The following is a 14,542-nucleotide window of genomic DNA, read 5'->3' on the forward strand; positions in this document are numbered from 1 at the left end:
GAAGAGCTGAAAATTGATGATTTGATGTATAACTCTGTGGACTGGAGGACAACTATTGGGTGAGCTTCTCTGAATGCAGCTCACTGACTGAAAAAGTGGCAGATCAAAGGAAAGCTAATTACTTCTAGAGTACCTCTGTGAAAAAGGAGCCTCTTTCCCCACTATACTCTAGATCCCCACTGTGAAGAAAGAACTAATATTGTCACACATCTATAGCCATTACCTGGATCTTTACTATGCTGCATATCCTAGCCAGTGGCACAAGGAATGGCATTTTAGTCTCCTGCTCCAGTAGCACAAACTCCTACCATTCGCACATCCTCAGCGGAAAGGGTGCTCTGAGCCACACCTGATAAGTTTGTAGTGTAGATATGGCCTTAAGTCAACCTATGTCAGTATACAGCTGCGACAGAAATTACATTGCTAATGCATATCAACACTTTCCTTCTTATGTCAGCTGTGTGTATCCTCACCAGGAGCACCTGTGTCAATTGCACTATCAGCATGGGGCAGCTTGCGAAAGTAAGTAACAGTAAATCGGCATTGTAGCACCCAGGGTAAGCAAGCATATTTGCACCCCGTACCATTTTTTTCCATCATTTTCCCACCCCACTTTTCCACCCCCATAGCTTTGTGCCCTGAGTAACTGCCCCACTTGCCCCACCCTGGTTACAGCCATGGACTTAAGCAACACAATGTCTACATCAGTGGTTTTCAAACTTTTTTTTTTCTGGTGACCCAGTTGAAAAAAAATTGTTGATGCCAGTGACCCAATGCAGCTGGGGGATGAGGGGTTTGGGAGAGGCTCAGGGCTGGGGCAAAGGGTTGGGGTGAGGGCTGTGGGGTGGGGCCAGAAATGAGGGGTTTAGGGTGTGGGAGGGGGCTCTGGGCTGGAGCAGGGGGTTGGGGTGCAGGAGGGGGTCAGGGCTTTGGACTGGGGGTGCAGGCTCTAGGCTGGGGATGAGGGGTTTCGGGTGCAGGAAAGGGTTCCGGGTTTGGGGGGGGGGGGTCGGGCTCAGGGCTGGGGCAGGGGATTGGGGCACAGGCTTACCTTGGGTGGTTCCCGGTCAGCAGAGTAGCGGTGGTGCAGAGGCAAGCTTCCTGCTTCTCCAGGCACCGTGGACAGCGCTGCACCCCGGAAGTAGCCAGCAGCAGGTCCGGCTCCTAGGCAGAGGTATGCAAATGGCTCCACAGGGCTCTCACTCACAGGCACCGCCCTCCCCCACTCCCATTGGCCGGAAACCAGCCAATGGGAGTGCTGAGGCAGTTCTCGGGGGGGCAGGGGGCACAGCACGTGGAGCCCCATAGCTTCCCTGCCTAGGGGCCAGTTGCTGGCCGCTTCCGGGGAGCGGCACAGTGTCAGAACAGGTAGGAACTAGCCTGCCTTAACCAAGCAGCACTGCCGACGGGATTTTTAATGGCCTGGTCGGCGGTGCTGACCAGAGTTCCGTGACTCAGTGCCTTACATTCCGCGACCCAGTACTGGGTCACAACCCGCAATTTGAAAACCATTGGTCTACACTGACACTGTGTCAATCTAACTACATTGACCTTGACTCAATAACTCTACCGCCATGAGTTGCATGAAGTCAGGGTAATGGGGCAATTACATCAACAAGAGCAAAATTTAAGTGTAGATACTTTCCATAGTTGGTTCAATGTAAGCTACCTTGTATGGACCTAACTCTGTAGTGTAGACCAGTGGTTCTCAAACTTTTTTTCCCACAGACCAATTGAAAATTGCTGAGGATCTCGGTGGACCACTTAATGATCTTTCCAAATGTTGTTTATACCATTAGCTAAACTATTGTAAAGCGCTTTGGATAAAAGTGCGATATAAAAAAACACCTTAATAATAATTTTTTTTGTTCTACAAATAAAAGCACTGTTAATTTAATTAACTGTTAATTAAAGTTAATTCATTTTAACATCAGTAGTCTTACCTTTCTAATGTGGTGGATGTGCCCTCTCTCCCCTAACTCAGCAGTCTCCAAACTTGAGCTGGGAAGGAGAGGGGGCTCTCCCCCACCACAGCAGCCCCAGAGATGAGGCTGGGAAGGAGGGCTGTCTCTCCCCAGCAGCTACAGCCCTAGAGCTGGGGAAAGTCCTCTTTCTTTTGCCACTGCAGCTCTGCACATCCCAAAATCCTCCCACCCCCTCTTCTTACCCCGCTGCTCCCTCCCACCTACCCCCCCCCCATTCTCCTCAAGGCCACCACCCCACCTTACATGTGCATCTTCTCCAGGGTTCAGGCACCTAATTAGAGAAGCCATACCTGTGCAGCTCCACTAATTAGGTGGGTGACCCTGCATTCTCTCATGTGCGGCTGCCCAGGCGTGCACCTTAGAGGGAACTATCCGCAGACCACCTGAATGGAGCTCAGAACCTCTGGCGCAAACCACAGCTGGGTGTACGGTAGCAGACAGCATTAGCCAGTTCTAGTACTCCTCACGTCATGATTGCACGCTGCTTTTTTGCACAGGTAACTGAGCACTGTCCCTTTCCTAGAGATAGGGAAACTGAGGCACAGAGGATCACTTAGCAGCACAAGTAGGTGAGCATGCAGCTGAGACCAGGGTCACGCCACAAGCCCTGGGTAAGCAACTCTACGGAGCGCGCAGCCACACCAGGCCTGCAGGCCCCCCACCCCTCTAAACAGCCCCGCCCACGTCCCCCTCGCGGACAGCGCGCGCGCACTTCTCCCACTGGGTCGGAAGCTGAATCCTCGCGAGAGCGCTCGCTCCATGTTGCCACGTTCCAAGCGGCCGGTTCGGCGAGGGAAGGGGAGAAAAGGGCAACGTGTCCCGCCCAGTCCTCGTGTCTGCACCAATAAGACGCAAGTGATGCCGACGAGAGTGCTAGGATTGGCGGAGGTAGCTGTCCGTCGGCAGCCGGGGCGGGTCCTTTGACTGCAGTGGCTACACACGCAGGGTCAGGCGGCTGCTGCGGCTGTGTCCTCGCTCAGTTCCTGGGAGCCCGCTCCTGCCCTTCCGCTCCCTGACAGGCAGCGACATGGCTCCGCGCAGGAACCCCTCCAAAGGCGCCGGCAGCAGCAGCAGCCCCAGCCAGGGGGCCAGGAAAGGTCAGCGCCGCCCGCGGAGCTGGGGCTGGCCCGGCCCGCCGGCTGGGGCCGCACAACAGGCTGGGGCGGAGCCGGTGGGCCGGCTCCTGGGTGTGCCGGGCAAGGGGGTGCCGCTCCCCGTTGTGCCCGGCGGCGCCCGCCCTTCGAGCCAGTCCCGCACAGGGCGCCCGTAGCGGGGGGGAGGGGGCGCGCTGCAGCAGCAGCAGCCTCGGCCCCTGGTGCCCCGGGGGCGGGGCCGGCGCGACGCGTGTCCCGGGGCGGCTGGTGCCCCGCGGGAGGGGGCGGCGGCGGCGGCGGCGGCGGCTGCAGCATTTTCGAAGTTGCCGCTCTCTTGAGTCCGTGGCTCCTGTGGCTGGGCCCGGGGCGCGCCTCGCTGCACACCGGGCTCCTACGGGTCGGGAGGTGAAGGCGGGGCAGCGGGTGCGGGGAAGCGCCCGGCAGCGGGTGTGTGTATCTGCCTCCCTCTCGCTGCCTGGTCACCTTCAGCCTCCTCCGTGTGTTTACGTGTCAGCTTAGCTCTTGGAGGGCGGGGAGGTAGGAACAGATGGTTTAAATCTGTTACTCAGATTTCATTTATTCCCCTTTTTTGCTGGAGTTGAAGTGGAGGAAAAGCTTAGAGTCTGGCTCAGCAAACAGGGAGATTCCAAATGACAGAGGATTAATAATGAGTAGAGCTGGACATATCCCTAGGTGTGCTTAGGCCAGTAATTACCAACTTGAGTGTCTAAGAGAGGCGTCCATGTGTGTCTTAAATTCCCCTGTAAAAAGCAGTCTGATTTTTAAAAAAGGTGCTGAGCATTGCAGTCAGTGGAAAATATCCCTGTTTAGCACTTTTTTAAAATCCAGCTGCTTTTAGTTAGCTGTCCAAATTTGGATTTGAGATCTTCACTTGAGGCAACCACGTTTGAAAACTGCCATTCTTAATCTGTAGGCTTCTTACTTAAATGTAAATGCAGTATGAAAAATGCAGCTATAAAGGAAGACTTATTTTTAGAGCGTAAGAGAGATGAACAACTTGAAACTGGATCAACAAACCTAATCATAGAAGTAAATTAATAAATGTTTACAGTAAACTCCTGTAACACAACAAAGCTAACCTTAATGAAAGGGGAAAGTACTTGTCAGGTGAAAGTATATGAATGTCTTTCTGGCAGTTGTATAACTGTACAGATTGTAAGGATCTGATCTTTTTAGCTTTACAGTGAACAAGCTTTCTGTCTGTACTTGGTTAGCTCTTTTGGACTTATAATTTCTCAGTTTCATTTGACACCACTGGCACAGATGTGATGTTGGCCTTGCATTTCACGTATGTTGCATTTCACATATGTAATATCACACATGTGCATAGTCCTAGTAGAGCTCACAGTGCTGGATGAGAGGTTCATACGTGTGACATTTTACCCATATTGATCCCCTTGATAATTGAGTGCAATGGTTTCATATGGTGCTATAAAGAGACAAGGTGGCTGAGGTAATATCTTTTACTGGACCAACATCTGTTGGTGACAGTGCCAAGCTTTCCAGTTACACAGAGCTTAGTTATGTTAGTTGCTGCTGTATCCCTTAAATTTCTCTAGCCCAGTTGATTCAGGAATTATGAAGACAATATGATATTATAATAAGTGTCCATGCAGCAACAACAGAAGGAGCTTATTTCAGTGTAAAATTCTGTAAAATGCATGTTTTGAAAAACAATACATTGAAAGTGTTCATCCTGTATAGAATCTTGAATGCTACAGAGAACTCCAACATAGATAATACTTAATAATTCAAATTAAACAAAACAAAACCTCTTGATCAGAGTTTGAAAAATTCATGTACCTGTCTTGAGTAAGAACTTTTCCCAGGAACGTACAGTGCTGATGAAAAGCAAAATCGGAAAGTAACTAAAATATTTCTCTGATGGATTATATCTACAAAGGGTCAACCCATCCTAAGTGCTCAATTACTGAGGGGCGATATACACTCATTCCTATATTTTCTTTCTAAACCAATTCTCTGTATAGCTTTTCATGAATGATGTACTCGAGTATTCGGGTTCCAATATCTAGACTGTATAATCAAATTTACCTAAATTTGGGTTATTGCCGATTATGTACTATATGTATTTTAAGAGTTTTTCAACAAACTTTGTATTTGTGGATAATCTAAGCGCTATACCCAGATGTACAGACACTCTGTTCTCAACTTGTGTATCATATAATTTTAACATTAGCTTTAACAACATTTTTTTACCTCTGCAAAATCTGTCCTTTTATTTTAAAAAGGTTGGGCCTGTAAGCTTGCATAGGGCACCTTCCAGTTGTGAACAGTGTGAACAGAAGCAGGGGGGTCTGTCTAAATCTGCAGCACAGTCCCAAGATGCAGCAGAGTAAATGGTAACCAAAGTATTGTCACTTTTGACTACTTCTAATCAGAACTCTGTGGGTAGCTGCATGTAAATGACAAGTCTTGGGTCAGTTTCTTGCTGCTACCTGAGAAAACCAAGAAGCAGCAGAGACAGGCACTGGACAATGGCTGCTCAACAGGAATGAAAGTGGTGGAGACTCCTTACATTGCATTAGCAACTAGGTGTCTTTGGAGACATAGATAGAGGAAGCTCCTCTCCTCACTCCAGCTCCCAGAAAAGAAAGGTGTGACGTGGTGGGGAAATAAAGTTGACATTTGCAACATGAGGTGTGAAAGATAGAGCCCTCTGACTGGGGAAGCACCTTGGAAAGATTTCAGCTATCCTTCCTTTTCTCAGGAACTAATGGAGGAAGACTTGGCTTCCCACCTAGCATTGCCCATGGACAGCGGAGCCAGTGAAGTCAGTAGGAACTGCAGTACTGTTGAACATCAGGACATTTGTTTAGGCACCAAAGTCTGACCATTTTGGTATTAGTCTCACAAGTAGATGAAATCTGAAACAGTCTGAGTTCCTGAAATTGTTATACAGAAGTTGAAATTAGTATAGACTTTGAAGTTTAAACCAAAAATTAGAATTGACTTTAAATAGCATGTGCTTTTAAGACTACAAATAAAACTCTATCCATGTTCATTTTACTATTATGAAAATTCAGATGTCAAAGTATCTTTTAACATATTTGTAATGTTTGTAAATAGTTCTTTCTTTCATAAATATTTGAGTTGCCTACAGTTGGTGGTGGTGATCTTGCTGAAAAGCGACACTTAGGTTAGCATGGGTGCAAGTTTCTATGTAATTCAGTGCATTGGGGTGGAAGTCAGGGCAGACCTTACCTCTAGCAGTTTTGGGGCTTAATCTTTCCTGGAACAGAATGGAGCAGCTTTGTTACTTTCTTAAAACAAACACAACAGTGTCTTATTTCCCACTACTAACTAATCATCATTGCCAGGGGACCCATTGAGAAATACATGCCCTTTGAAGAGGGACAAGGTGTATTTCCAAATTTTAAATACAGTAACTCCTCGCTTAACGTTGTAGTTATGTTCTTGAAAAATGTGACTTTAAGCGAAACGACATTAAGCTAATCCAATTTCCCCATAAGAATTAATGTAAATAGGGGGAGTTAGGTTCCAGGGAAATTTTTTTCACCAGACAAAAGACTACACACACACACACACACAGTATAAGTTTAAAACAAACAATTTAATACTGGTACACAGTGATGATGATTGTGAAGCTTGGTTGATGTGGTGAAGTCAAAGGGTGGGATATTTCCTAGGGGATGCCTTACTGCTAAATGATGAACTAGCAATTGGCTGAGCCCTCAAGGGTTAACTCGTTGTTAATGTAGCCTCATACTCTACAAGGCACCCTGACATTAGCCCCCCTCTTCCTTCTCTCCCTGCACAGCAAGCAGGAGGCTCTGGAGAGCAGCTCCAAGGCGGAGGGCAGGAGTAGCGCATGGCAGTGGGAGGAGGAACAGCTGAACTGCTGGCAGTTAGTAGCCTGCTGGGTGGCTGCTGCACAGGGCACTTAAGGGAGCGGGGAGCTGATATGGGGGCTGCCGGTCCACCCTGGTTTCAAGCCCCCACCAGCTAGCTGCAACGGGCTGCTCTTGCAAGCAGTGGAAAAGCAGGCAGCTGCCAAACAGCGTTATAAGGGAGCATTGCACAACTTTAAATGAGCATGTTCCCTAATTGATCAACAACGTAACCAGGAGGACTTTAAGTGAGGAGTTACTGTATAGGGTATTGGTTCATGGTTTAAATCTAAGTATTTAACATTTGTATAAAGCATCATTGAGCATGAAGTTTGAGAAGCAATATATCAGGGGTGGCCAAATTTACTGACCCTCCGAGCCGCATACAACAATCTTCAGAAGTTGGAGAGCAGGAGTGCACCCGCAGAGGTGTCTGGCTTCAGCCCCGATCCTGCTGAAGCCCCAAGTCCGGCTGGAGCCTCGAGACCCCCTTCTTCGCTGGGCAGAAGCCTCTACTCCACCACACTGCTGCAAGGCAGAGGTACCAAGGTGCCGCCCCCCCCCCAGTCCAGTAGGTGGAGATTGGGGAGGGGCATGGAAGGCTCTGCACACCGCACTTCAATGGTAAAAGAGCCACATGTGGCTTGTGGGCCACAGTTTGGCCACCCCTGCAATATAGTTACATGGTATGGGGTAGAGGACAGGAAACAAGCAGGGGAAGAAGAGGTTTATATAAATTAATCTGAGGTTGATTTCTTTGACAAGGTATTCATCAAGTGAGTTTCTTTGTCGGTGTAGATTTTGGAATTGCCAGTGGAGTGTGTGACTGCTTCAGATCTTACTATGAAGTAATTGAATGCTATGGTTCTTACATTGAGAAATTACAGTGGCTTTTCCAACAATTTTTTTTCCCACAACTATTCTTGTGTTTCTCAGAGTTGGTACAAACATATGCCATACCAACTTTTACTAGTGCAAGACTTAATTTTGCTCTTAATAACTGAGACTTTGTAATCTGTTATATATTTAAATACAGCCAGTAACTTAGTGTATACAACAAAATGTTGTCTTTGGATATGTAACTGATAACTTCAAATTGTTTTGGGGTCGCTAACTTCTACATTGCGAAACTGAATAGAAATCTAACTCAACATTAATAGTAGTATGACACTATCCCTATAAATATTATCAAGTCACATTGGATATGTAAGTGAATTAGAAAGCTTTGAGCTTGAAATTGAAATGAAGACATAGTTATAACTTCATTATTAAGGATGATTTTTGTGGCGCATCTTTTGGATATGGCTTGTTATAAAAACTTCTGTATTAGCAATTCACTTGAGTAGTAAAATGCATTAGATATAGAAGTTTTGCTGTAAAGGTTAGCATTTTCATTTTGTCAGAATGTGCGTATTGAGGGTTTGGGGTACATATAAGAAGCCTGCTGTGTATCAGAGCAGAAAAATTCAAGTGCATATTTGTTGTTTGTGTTTTGTTTAAAAAAAGGCTACCTATGATCTAATTCCTTATCAAACATTTGCAGCTTTCCCTGAATTATAGCTGTTTTCCTACTTATCAGAACAATATTCCATTTATTCCAGTATCCTGTGTGTGACAGTGGCTTTAGGAAAAAGGTTCAAGAACCTCCCTAATGGTCTGTTACGTATAACCTGGGAAGTATCTTTCTAACCCATCATTGCAGTTGGTGGCTGGCTTAAACCCTTCATGTTTCAGGGCGTATATCCCCTATAAAACTTTTAATATTTGTATACAGTAGAACCTACACTCACCAATGAGAGACTGGTGCTCCATTGTGCTATGCACAGCACACGCACACAACAAAAGACAGTGTCTGCATCAAGTTACTTACAATTTAAGTATATTCAATAAGATCAAGGATATCAAGTTGGAAAAATTCTGGGGGTTGCTGTTTGTGGAGAGGTTAATGGGTGGTTCCATCCTGGAGGAGGGTCAGGAGCTAGCATGTCAGTCCTATCCTGGAGAACATGTAGGTGGGGGTGGGAGGCAGTAGTGGACAGGAGAGTGTCTCTCACTGATGGCTGGCCCAGGGCAGGGATTTGGGCCCAGCTCACTCTGTACTCTGCTCTTTTCTAGGCTGTTGCTGCTTCCTGTCCAACTGGGAGTAGAGGGTCTGGAGGAGGCACTTGAGCATCAGCTTGCAAGGAACTATGAAAAGTTTGTGGGGGACCAACTCTGGGGGTGGGAGGAGCTACTCCCCTTTCTCATAGCAAATGATGCGCTTGGACAAGAGAGACCTATTTATTTGTGTGTGAACGTTCAATCATCTGCCTTTCAATAGTCTTCTGAAGATCAGAGGAGGATTCTCCAGTTACTTTGGAGTAGTGGAGTGATTAGTTCTGTCCTTTCTCCAGGATCCTCCAAACTTCTTTAAAGGCAAAATTTGGGTCCAGCAGGAGACCTTTATCTTCTCTTTAATTTTATCTCTTATTGCAGAACTGTAACCTGTAGTATGTAAACTGTTGCTGAAGCAAGGCTCTGTACCAAATGACTAGAAGGTAGCTAATGTAATGATGATCTTTAAAAAGGGCTCCGGAGGTGATCCTGGCTATTAGAGGTTGGTGAGCCTAACTTCAGTACCAGGCAAACTGGTATTATAAACTGTAGTAAAGGATAGAATTATCAGACACACAGAGAAACACAATATGTTGTGGAAGAGTCAACATGGCCTTTGTAAAGGAAAGTCATGCCTCCCCAGTCCATTAGAATTCTTTGAGGATGTTAACAAATGCAGACAAGGGTGATCTAGTTGATATAGTGTACTTGGACTTTTAGAAAGCTTTCTACAAGATTCCTCACCAAACACTCTTAAAGAAACTAAGTAGTCAAGGGATAACAGGGGTCCTGTCATGGATCAATAACTAGTTAAAAGGTAGGAAACAAAGGATAGGAATAAAAGTTCAATTTTCACAATGGATAGAGGTAAACAGCGGGGGGTCTCACAAGCATCTGTTCTGGGACCTGTAGGTTCAACATATTCATTAATGATCTGGAAAAGGGAGTGAACAGTGAAGTGGCAAAGTTTGCAGATGATACAAAATTATTTAAGGTACAGTTACAGAGGGATCTCACAAAAGTGAGTGACTGAATTTCACCTGTCATTTAGTTGCCCAATGTTGATAAGTGCAAAGTAATGCACATTGGGAAAATAATCCCAGCTACACATACATAATGATAGGGTATGAATTAGCTGTTGCTACTCAAGAAAGAGATCTTGGAGCCACTGTGTATAATCTCTTGAAAACTTCATCTCAATGCACAGCAGTGGTCAAAAATGCTAGAAGAAACTTAGGAGCTATTAATAAAGGGATAGAAAATGAGATTGAAAATATCATAATGCCACTATGCAAATCTATGGCATGCCCACACCTTGAATACTGTGTACAGGTCTGGTTGCCTCATCTCAAAAAGGACAAGTTCAAAGAAAGGAAACAAAGATGACCAGTGGTATGGAATGGCTCCCATATGAGGAGAGGCTTAAAAAGATTAGGCCTCCTCGTCTTAGAAAAGAGGTGACTAAGGGATGATAGAGGCTTATAAAATCATGAAGGGTGCCAAAGAAGTGAATAGACAAGTGTTGTTTTCCCTTTCCCACAATACAAATACCAGGGGTCACCAAGTGAAATGAATAGACAGAAGGTTGTGGAACTTGTTGCCATGGAATGTTGTGATGGCTACAAGTATAACTGGGTTTAAAAAAAAAACCAAACCAGATAAATTCATGAATAATAAGTCCATCAATGGCTATTACTCAAGATGGTCAGAAACCCTCCTAAACCTCTGACTGCTGAAAGCTAGGATAGGAAGAGGAGTGGATAACTCTAACTGCTCTGTTCTGTGCACTTCCCTGAAGCTCAATACAGGCCACTATCAAAGACTGGATATTGGGTTTAGATGGACCATTTGTCTTACCCAGTATGGTAGTTCTTACATTCTCATTGTCCTTCTGCATATTTCTGAGATCTACATGCTTCTCTCTAGCTCAAATACTGTGATTTATCAACTCAAAATTATTACTCTCATCTCCTAATTTGCCATAATCCTTCTTCATTCATTTTCCTCCTTATTGATTGCTCTCCTCTTCTCTTTCCTATCTGCATTCAAGCTTATCTTGAGGAAATCCTGATCTATACAGTTTTTTGGGCTGTTTTAACTATTTTGGCTAGGGTATGATTGCAGATCTTTTAACTAAAAAATATTAAATCAGCACAACTTCTTGTGTGGATGCAGTTATACCAGTAAAAAGGTGCCTTGTATTGGTACAGCTTTTCCTGCTAAATTTATGGGACTAAGCTATACTAATAGCAGCACCTTCATACTATACTCCTGGGGAAATTCTGTGCCACTGTGTGCATGCATAATTAATGAGCTGCACAATTTTAATTTTTTGCACAGAAAAAAGCTCTGCCCGGAAGTTGCTGCAGTTCTGCCTTTTGCCCACCAGAGGGCATTGTGCTGCTAGAACAGAGCAGCCTCCCAGGCAGCCCCAGCTGAAAATAAGGTTGGCTGGAAAGTTGCTGAGTTCCACTTTTACCCACCAGAGGGCACTGTGACGATAGAACAGAGTAGCAGCTCCTGGCCAGGTAGGGAAGAGAAAGAGCCTGTGTTGTTCACAGCGCCTGTCTGGCGAGGTCAGGAGACAGGGGCTATGGGGAGACAGACAGCATGGGGCTGCTGGGGAGTCAGATAGGGGCTTATAAGGGCTACCGGGGGGAGAACAAATTGGTAGGGGCTGAATGGGAGTGGAGGTGTAGGGCCACAGGAGGGAGGAAGGTGCAGGGCCACATAGGGACAGAGGAGTGGCTGAGTGGGGGCACAGAGACACATGGGGACAGAGGGACGGGGTGCAGGGTCACATTGGGTTGCGTGGAGTGGGTGTCTGAATGGGGGTGGAGGGACACATAGGGATCGGGGGTGCAGGGATGCATGGGGACAGGGGCAGATGTGCCGGACTAATGGGAGAGGCTAGGGGTCAGCTAGGGTCTGCAGGGGGAAGCTCTCTAACAATGTCCTCCCCCAAAACCTGTTCCATACTTTTCCCACCCATATTCAACAACCCTCCAAGTTCACACCCAATCTCCTTCCCTCTTCCTCAGCTCCTCCATTACCCCGTCTCCCCAAGCCTTCTGAGGGGTAGGGAAATACGGTTCTGTATTGTAGCTTAAATGAATTATTACTCGGAGTTCTGTATTAATATACCTAGTAAGGAATCTATTTGTCAAAAAACATTTCCTGAATTTTTGTTGTCTGTATTGTTACAGGCAGAATGCTGACAGGTATTTTGAAATAAATTACCAAAAATAATTGAAACTGGTGTGATTATATTGTGTTGTTTTGATAAATAAAACATGCAGAATTTGAAGATATTGTGTGCAGAATTTTTAATTTTTTGACACAGAATTCCCCCAGGAGTAATATTAGTTTAACTGCATCCATATTAGTATGATGTACTACCTTAATTATATCTATTTGAAACTCTCAACAAAGTGGTACAAAACTGTACAAACAAGTCCTGTTTCTCGCTGTTGCCTCATCTCTTTTCCCTGTTATCTCCAAGGTCTTCGAAGAAGCTGAATTTTTCCAGTGCTTTTGACGTGCTCTTCTGTCAAACTCCTCCAGTACTTTCTCATCTAAATGCTCTTTCACTCTGCTCCCTGCTTGTGGAATGGCATCCTCTTTTTCTCTCAGCATCCTCACTCATTCCTCCTTGAGAACCCTCCTGATGCCTTGTCAAGGTTCCTTCCCCACTCTGAATTCTAGGGTACAGATGTGGGGACCTGCATGAAAAACCCCCTAAGCTTATTTTTACCAGCGTAGGTTAAAACTTCCCCAGGGTACAAACTATTTTACCATTTGTCCCTGGACTTTATTGCTGCGACTACCAAGCATCTAACAAATATAACAGGAAAAGAACCCACTTGAAAACGTCTTTCCCCCCAAGCCCTATACCCCCTTTCCTGGGGAAGGCTTGATAAAAATCTTCACCAATTTGCATAGGTGAACACAGACCCAAACCCTTGGATCTTAAGAACAAGGAAAAAGCAATCAGGTTCTTAAAAGAAGAATTTTAATTGAAGAAAAAGTAAAAGAATCACCTCTGTAAAATCAGGATGGTAAATACCTTACAGGGTAATCAGATTCAAAACATAGAGAATCTCTCTAGGCTAAATCTTAAGTTACAAAAAGACACAAAAACAGGAATATACATCCCATTCAGCACAACTTATTTTATCAGCCATTTAACAAAAGAGAATCTAACACATATCTAGATTGCTTACTGACTTTTCACAGGAGTTCTGACCTGCATTCCTGCTCTGGTCCTGGCAAAAGACAGACAGACAGAGAGAACCCTTTCTTCCCTCCCGCCCCTCCAGCTTTGAAAGTATCTTGTCTCCTCATTGGTCTTTTTGGTCAGGTGCCAGCGAGGTTGTCTTAGCTTCTTAACCCTTTACGGGTGAAAGGGTTTTTCCTCTGGCTAGGAGAGATTTAAAGGTGTTTACCCTTCCCTTTATATTTATGACACACCTGCTTTGGTGGCTTGCTTTATTTCATTGACTTAAACTCCTATACTGAATCTGCTCTTTTTGCCCTATTTCGATCTCTCTATACTTTCCTTTGTCTACTTTAAATGGTAAATTCTTGTAGGAAGGGATTTTTTTTTAATAACTCTGTAAAGTTAGTGCTATGTAAGTGTTTGCTAATAAGTGTTTGGACTAGTCTGAAGTCCCAGTGCTCCTCACCCCATTTCTGAATGTTAATGTGCCAGAATAATTAATTGTACCATTCAATTAAATAATCAGTTCAGTTCTTTAATTTCACTTTTAGGTCAAGATGAAATCTTTTCTTCACAATTTCCTGTAGCAGTTATTCAAAAATATGCAGATCTTATTTTGGTTTCTTAGCACTTTTTAGATGGATATTACATGACTATGACAGAATACCTACTATTTGTACTTCACTAGTTGAACTACTCAGGCCTTTCTATGATACCAAACTGCATTATGGGAGTTTTGAAACGTCAATTTAAAATTCTGCTAATACTTGACAGTGAAGAGATGGATACTGCATTAACAAGCTACTGGCTGGGTCTCTGATCAAATTGCCACTTAATGTGGGCCTCTAGCTATATTTTTAACACTACTAATTGGTCAGAATACTTGGGTTTGGAGCAGGTAACCTTAAACTACCAAATATGCTTTCTGATTTTCAACATTGCCTTTCTAAACCAATTCATCCAAAAAGATAGATTGTAACCCGTCTGGCTGATGCTGATGTGTTTTGTCTGGTTCTGAATGCATCCTATGAAGTGAGCTGTAGCTCACGAAAGCTTATGCTCAAATAAATGTGTTAGTCTCTAAGGTGCCACAAGTCCTCCTTTTCTTTTTGCGGATACAGACTAACACGGCTGCTACTCTGAAACTTAGCTTTACCAGTGGCTAGTAATGTCTATGTGATTTGTGGAGCCGCTTGTTGCAGTGATAAAGATCTGTCAGTCCTAAAATACTGATTTTCTGCTATCTATACTTCAGTGTAT

The 14,542-nt window shown here is 44.8% G+C and overlaps 2 protein-coding genes across 13 annotated transcripts in view; one reads left to right on the top strand and one right to left on the bottom strand.

The window, feature by feature from the left end:
* Positions 1 to 2,124, bottom strand: part of NKAIN3 (sodium/potassium transporting ATPase interacting 3) — a 663,159-nt gene extending 661,035 nt beyond the window's left edge. The window contains exons 1-2 of one of the 2 annotated variants that reach the window (XM_073331052.2): positions 1,944 to 2,124; positions 1,052 to 1,164 (exon numbers count right to left, since the gene is read on the bottom strand). The gene's annotated coding sequence lies outside the window, so the exon portion shown is untranslated. Of the gene's footprint in view, positions 1 to 1,051; positions 1,837 to 1,943 lie in introns of those variants that run through there. The other variant, XM_078851527.1, reaches the window with a different exon arrangement.
* A 768-nt stretch (positions 2,125 to 2,892) lies between these two features.
* ASPH (aspartate beta-hydroxylase) overlaps positions 2,893 to 14,542 on the top strand; it is a 206,679-nt gene continuing 195,029 nt past the window's right edge. For 10 of the 11 annotated variants that reach the window (XM_073331031.2, XM_073331032.2, XM_073331035.2 and 7 more), the window contains exon 1: positions 2,893 to 3,082. In XM_073331031.2, the coding sequence (XP_073187132.1) occupies positions 3,013 to 3,082 (70 nt within the window). In that variant the 5' untranslated portion in view covers positions 2,893 to 3,012. Of the gene's footprint in view, positions 3,083 to 9,084; positions 9,166 to 14,542 lie in introns of all 11 variants that reach the window. The other variant, XM_073331038.2, reaches the window with a different exon arrangement.

Source organism: Lepidochelys kempii, chromosome 2 (assembly GCF_965140285.1).
Source record: "Lepidochelys kempii isolate rLepKem1 chromosome 2, rLepKem1.hap1, whole genome shotgun sequence".
Lineage (NCBI taxonomy): Eukaryota > Metazoa > Chordata > Testudines > Cheloniidae > Lepidochelys > Lepidochelys kempii.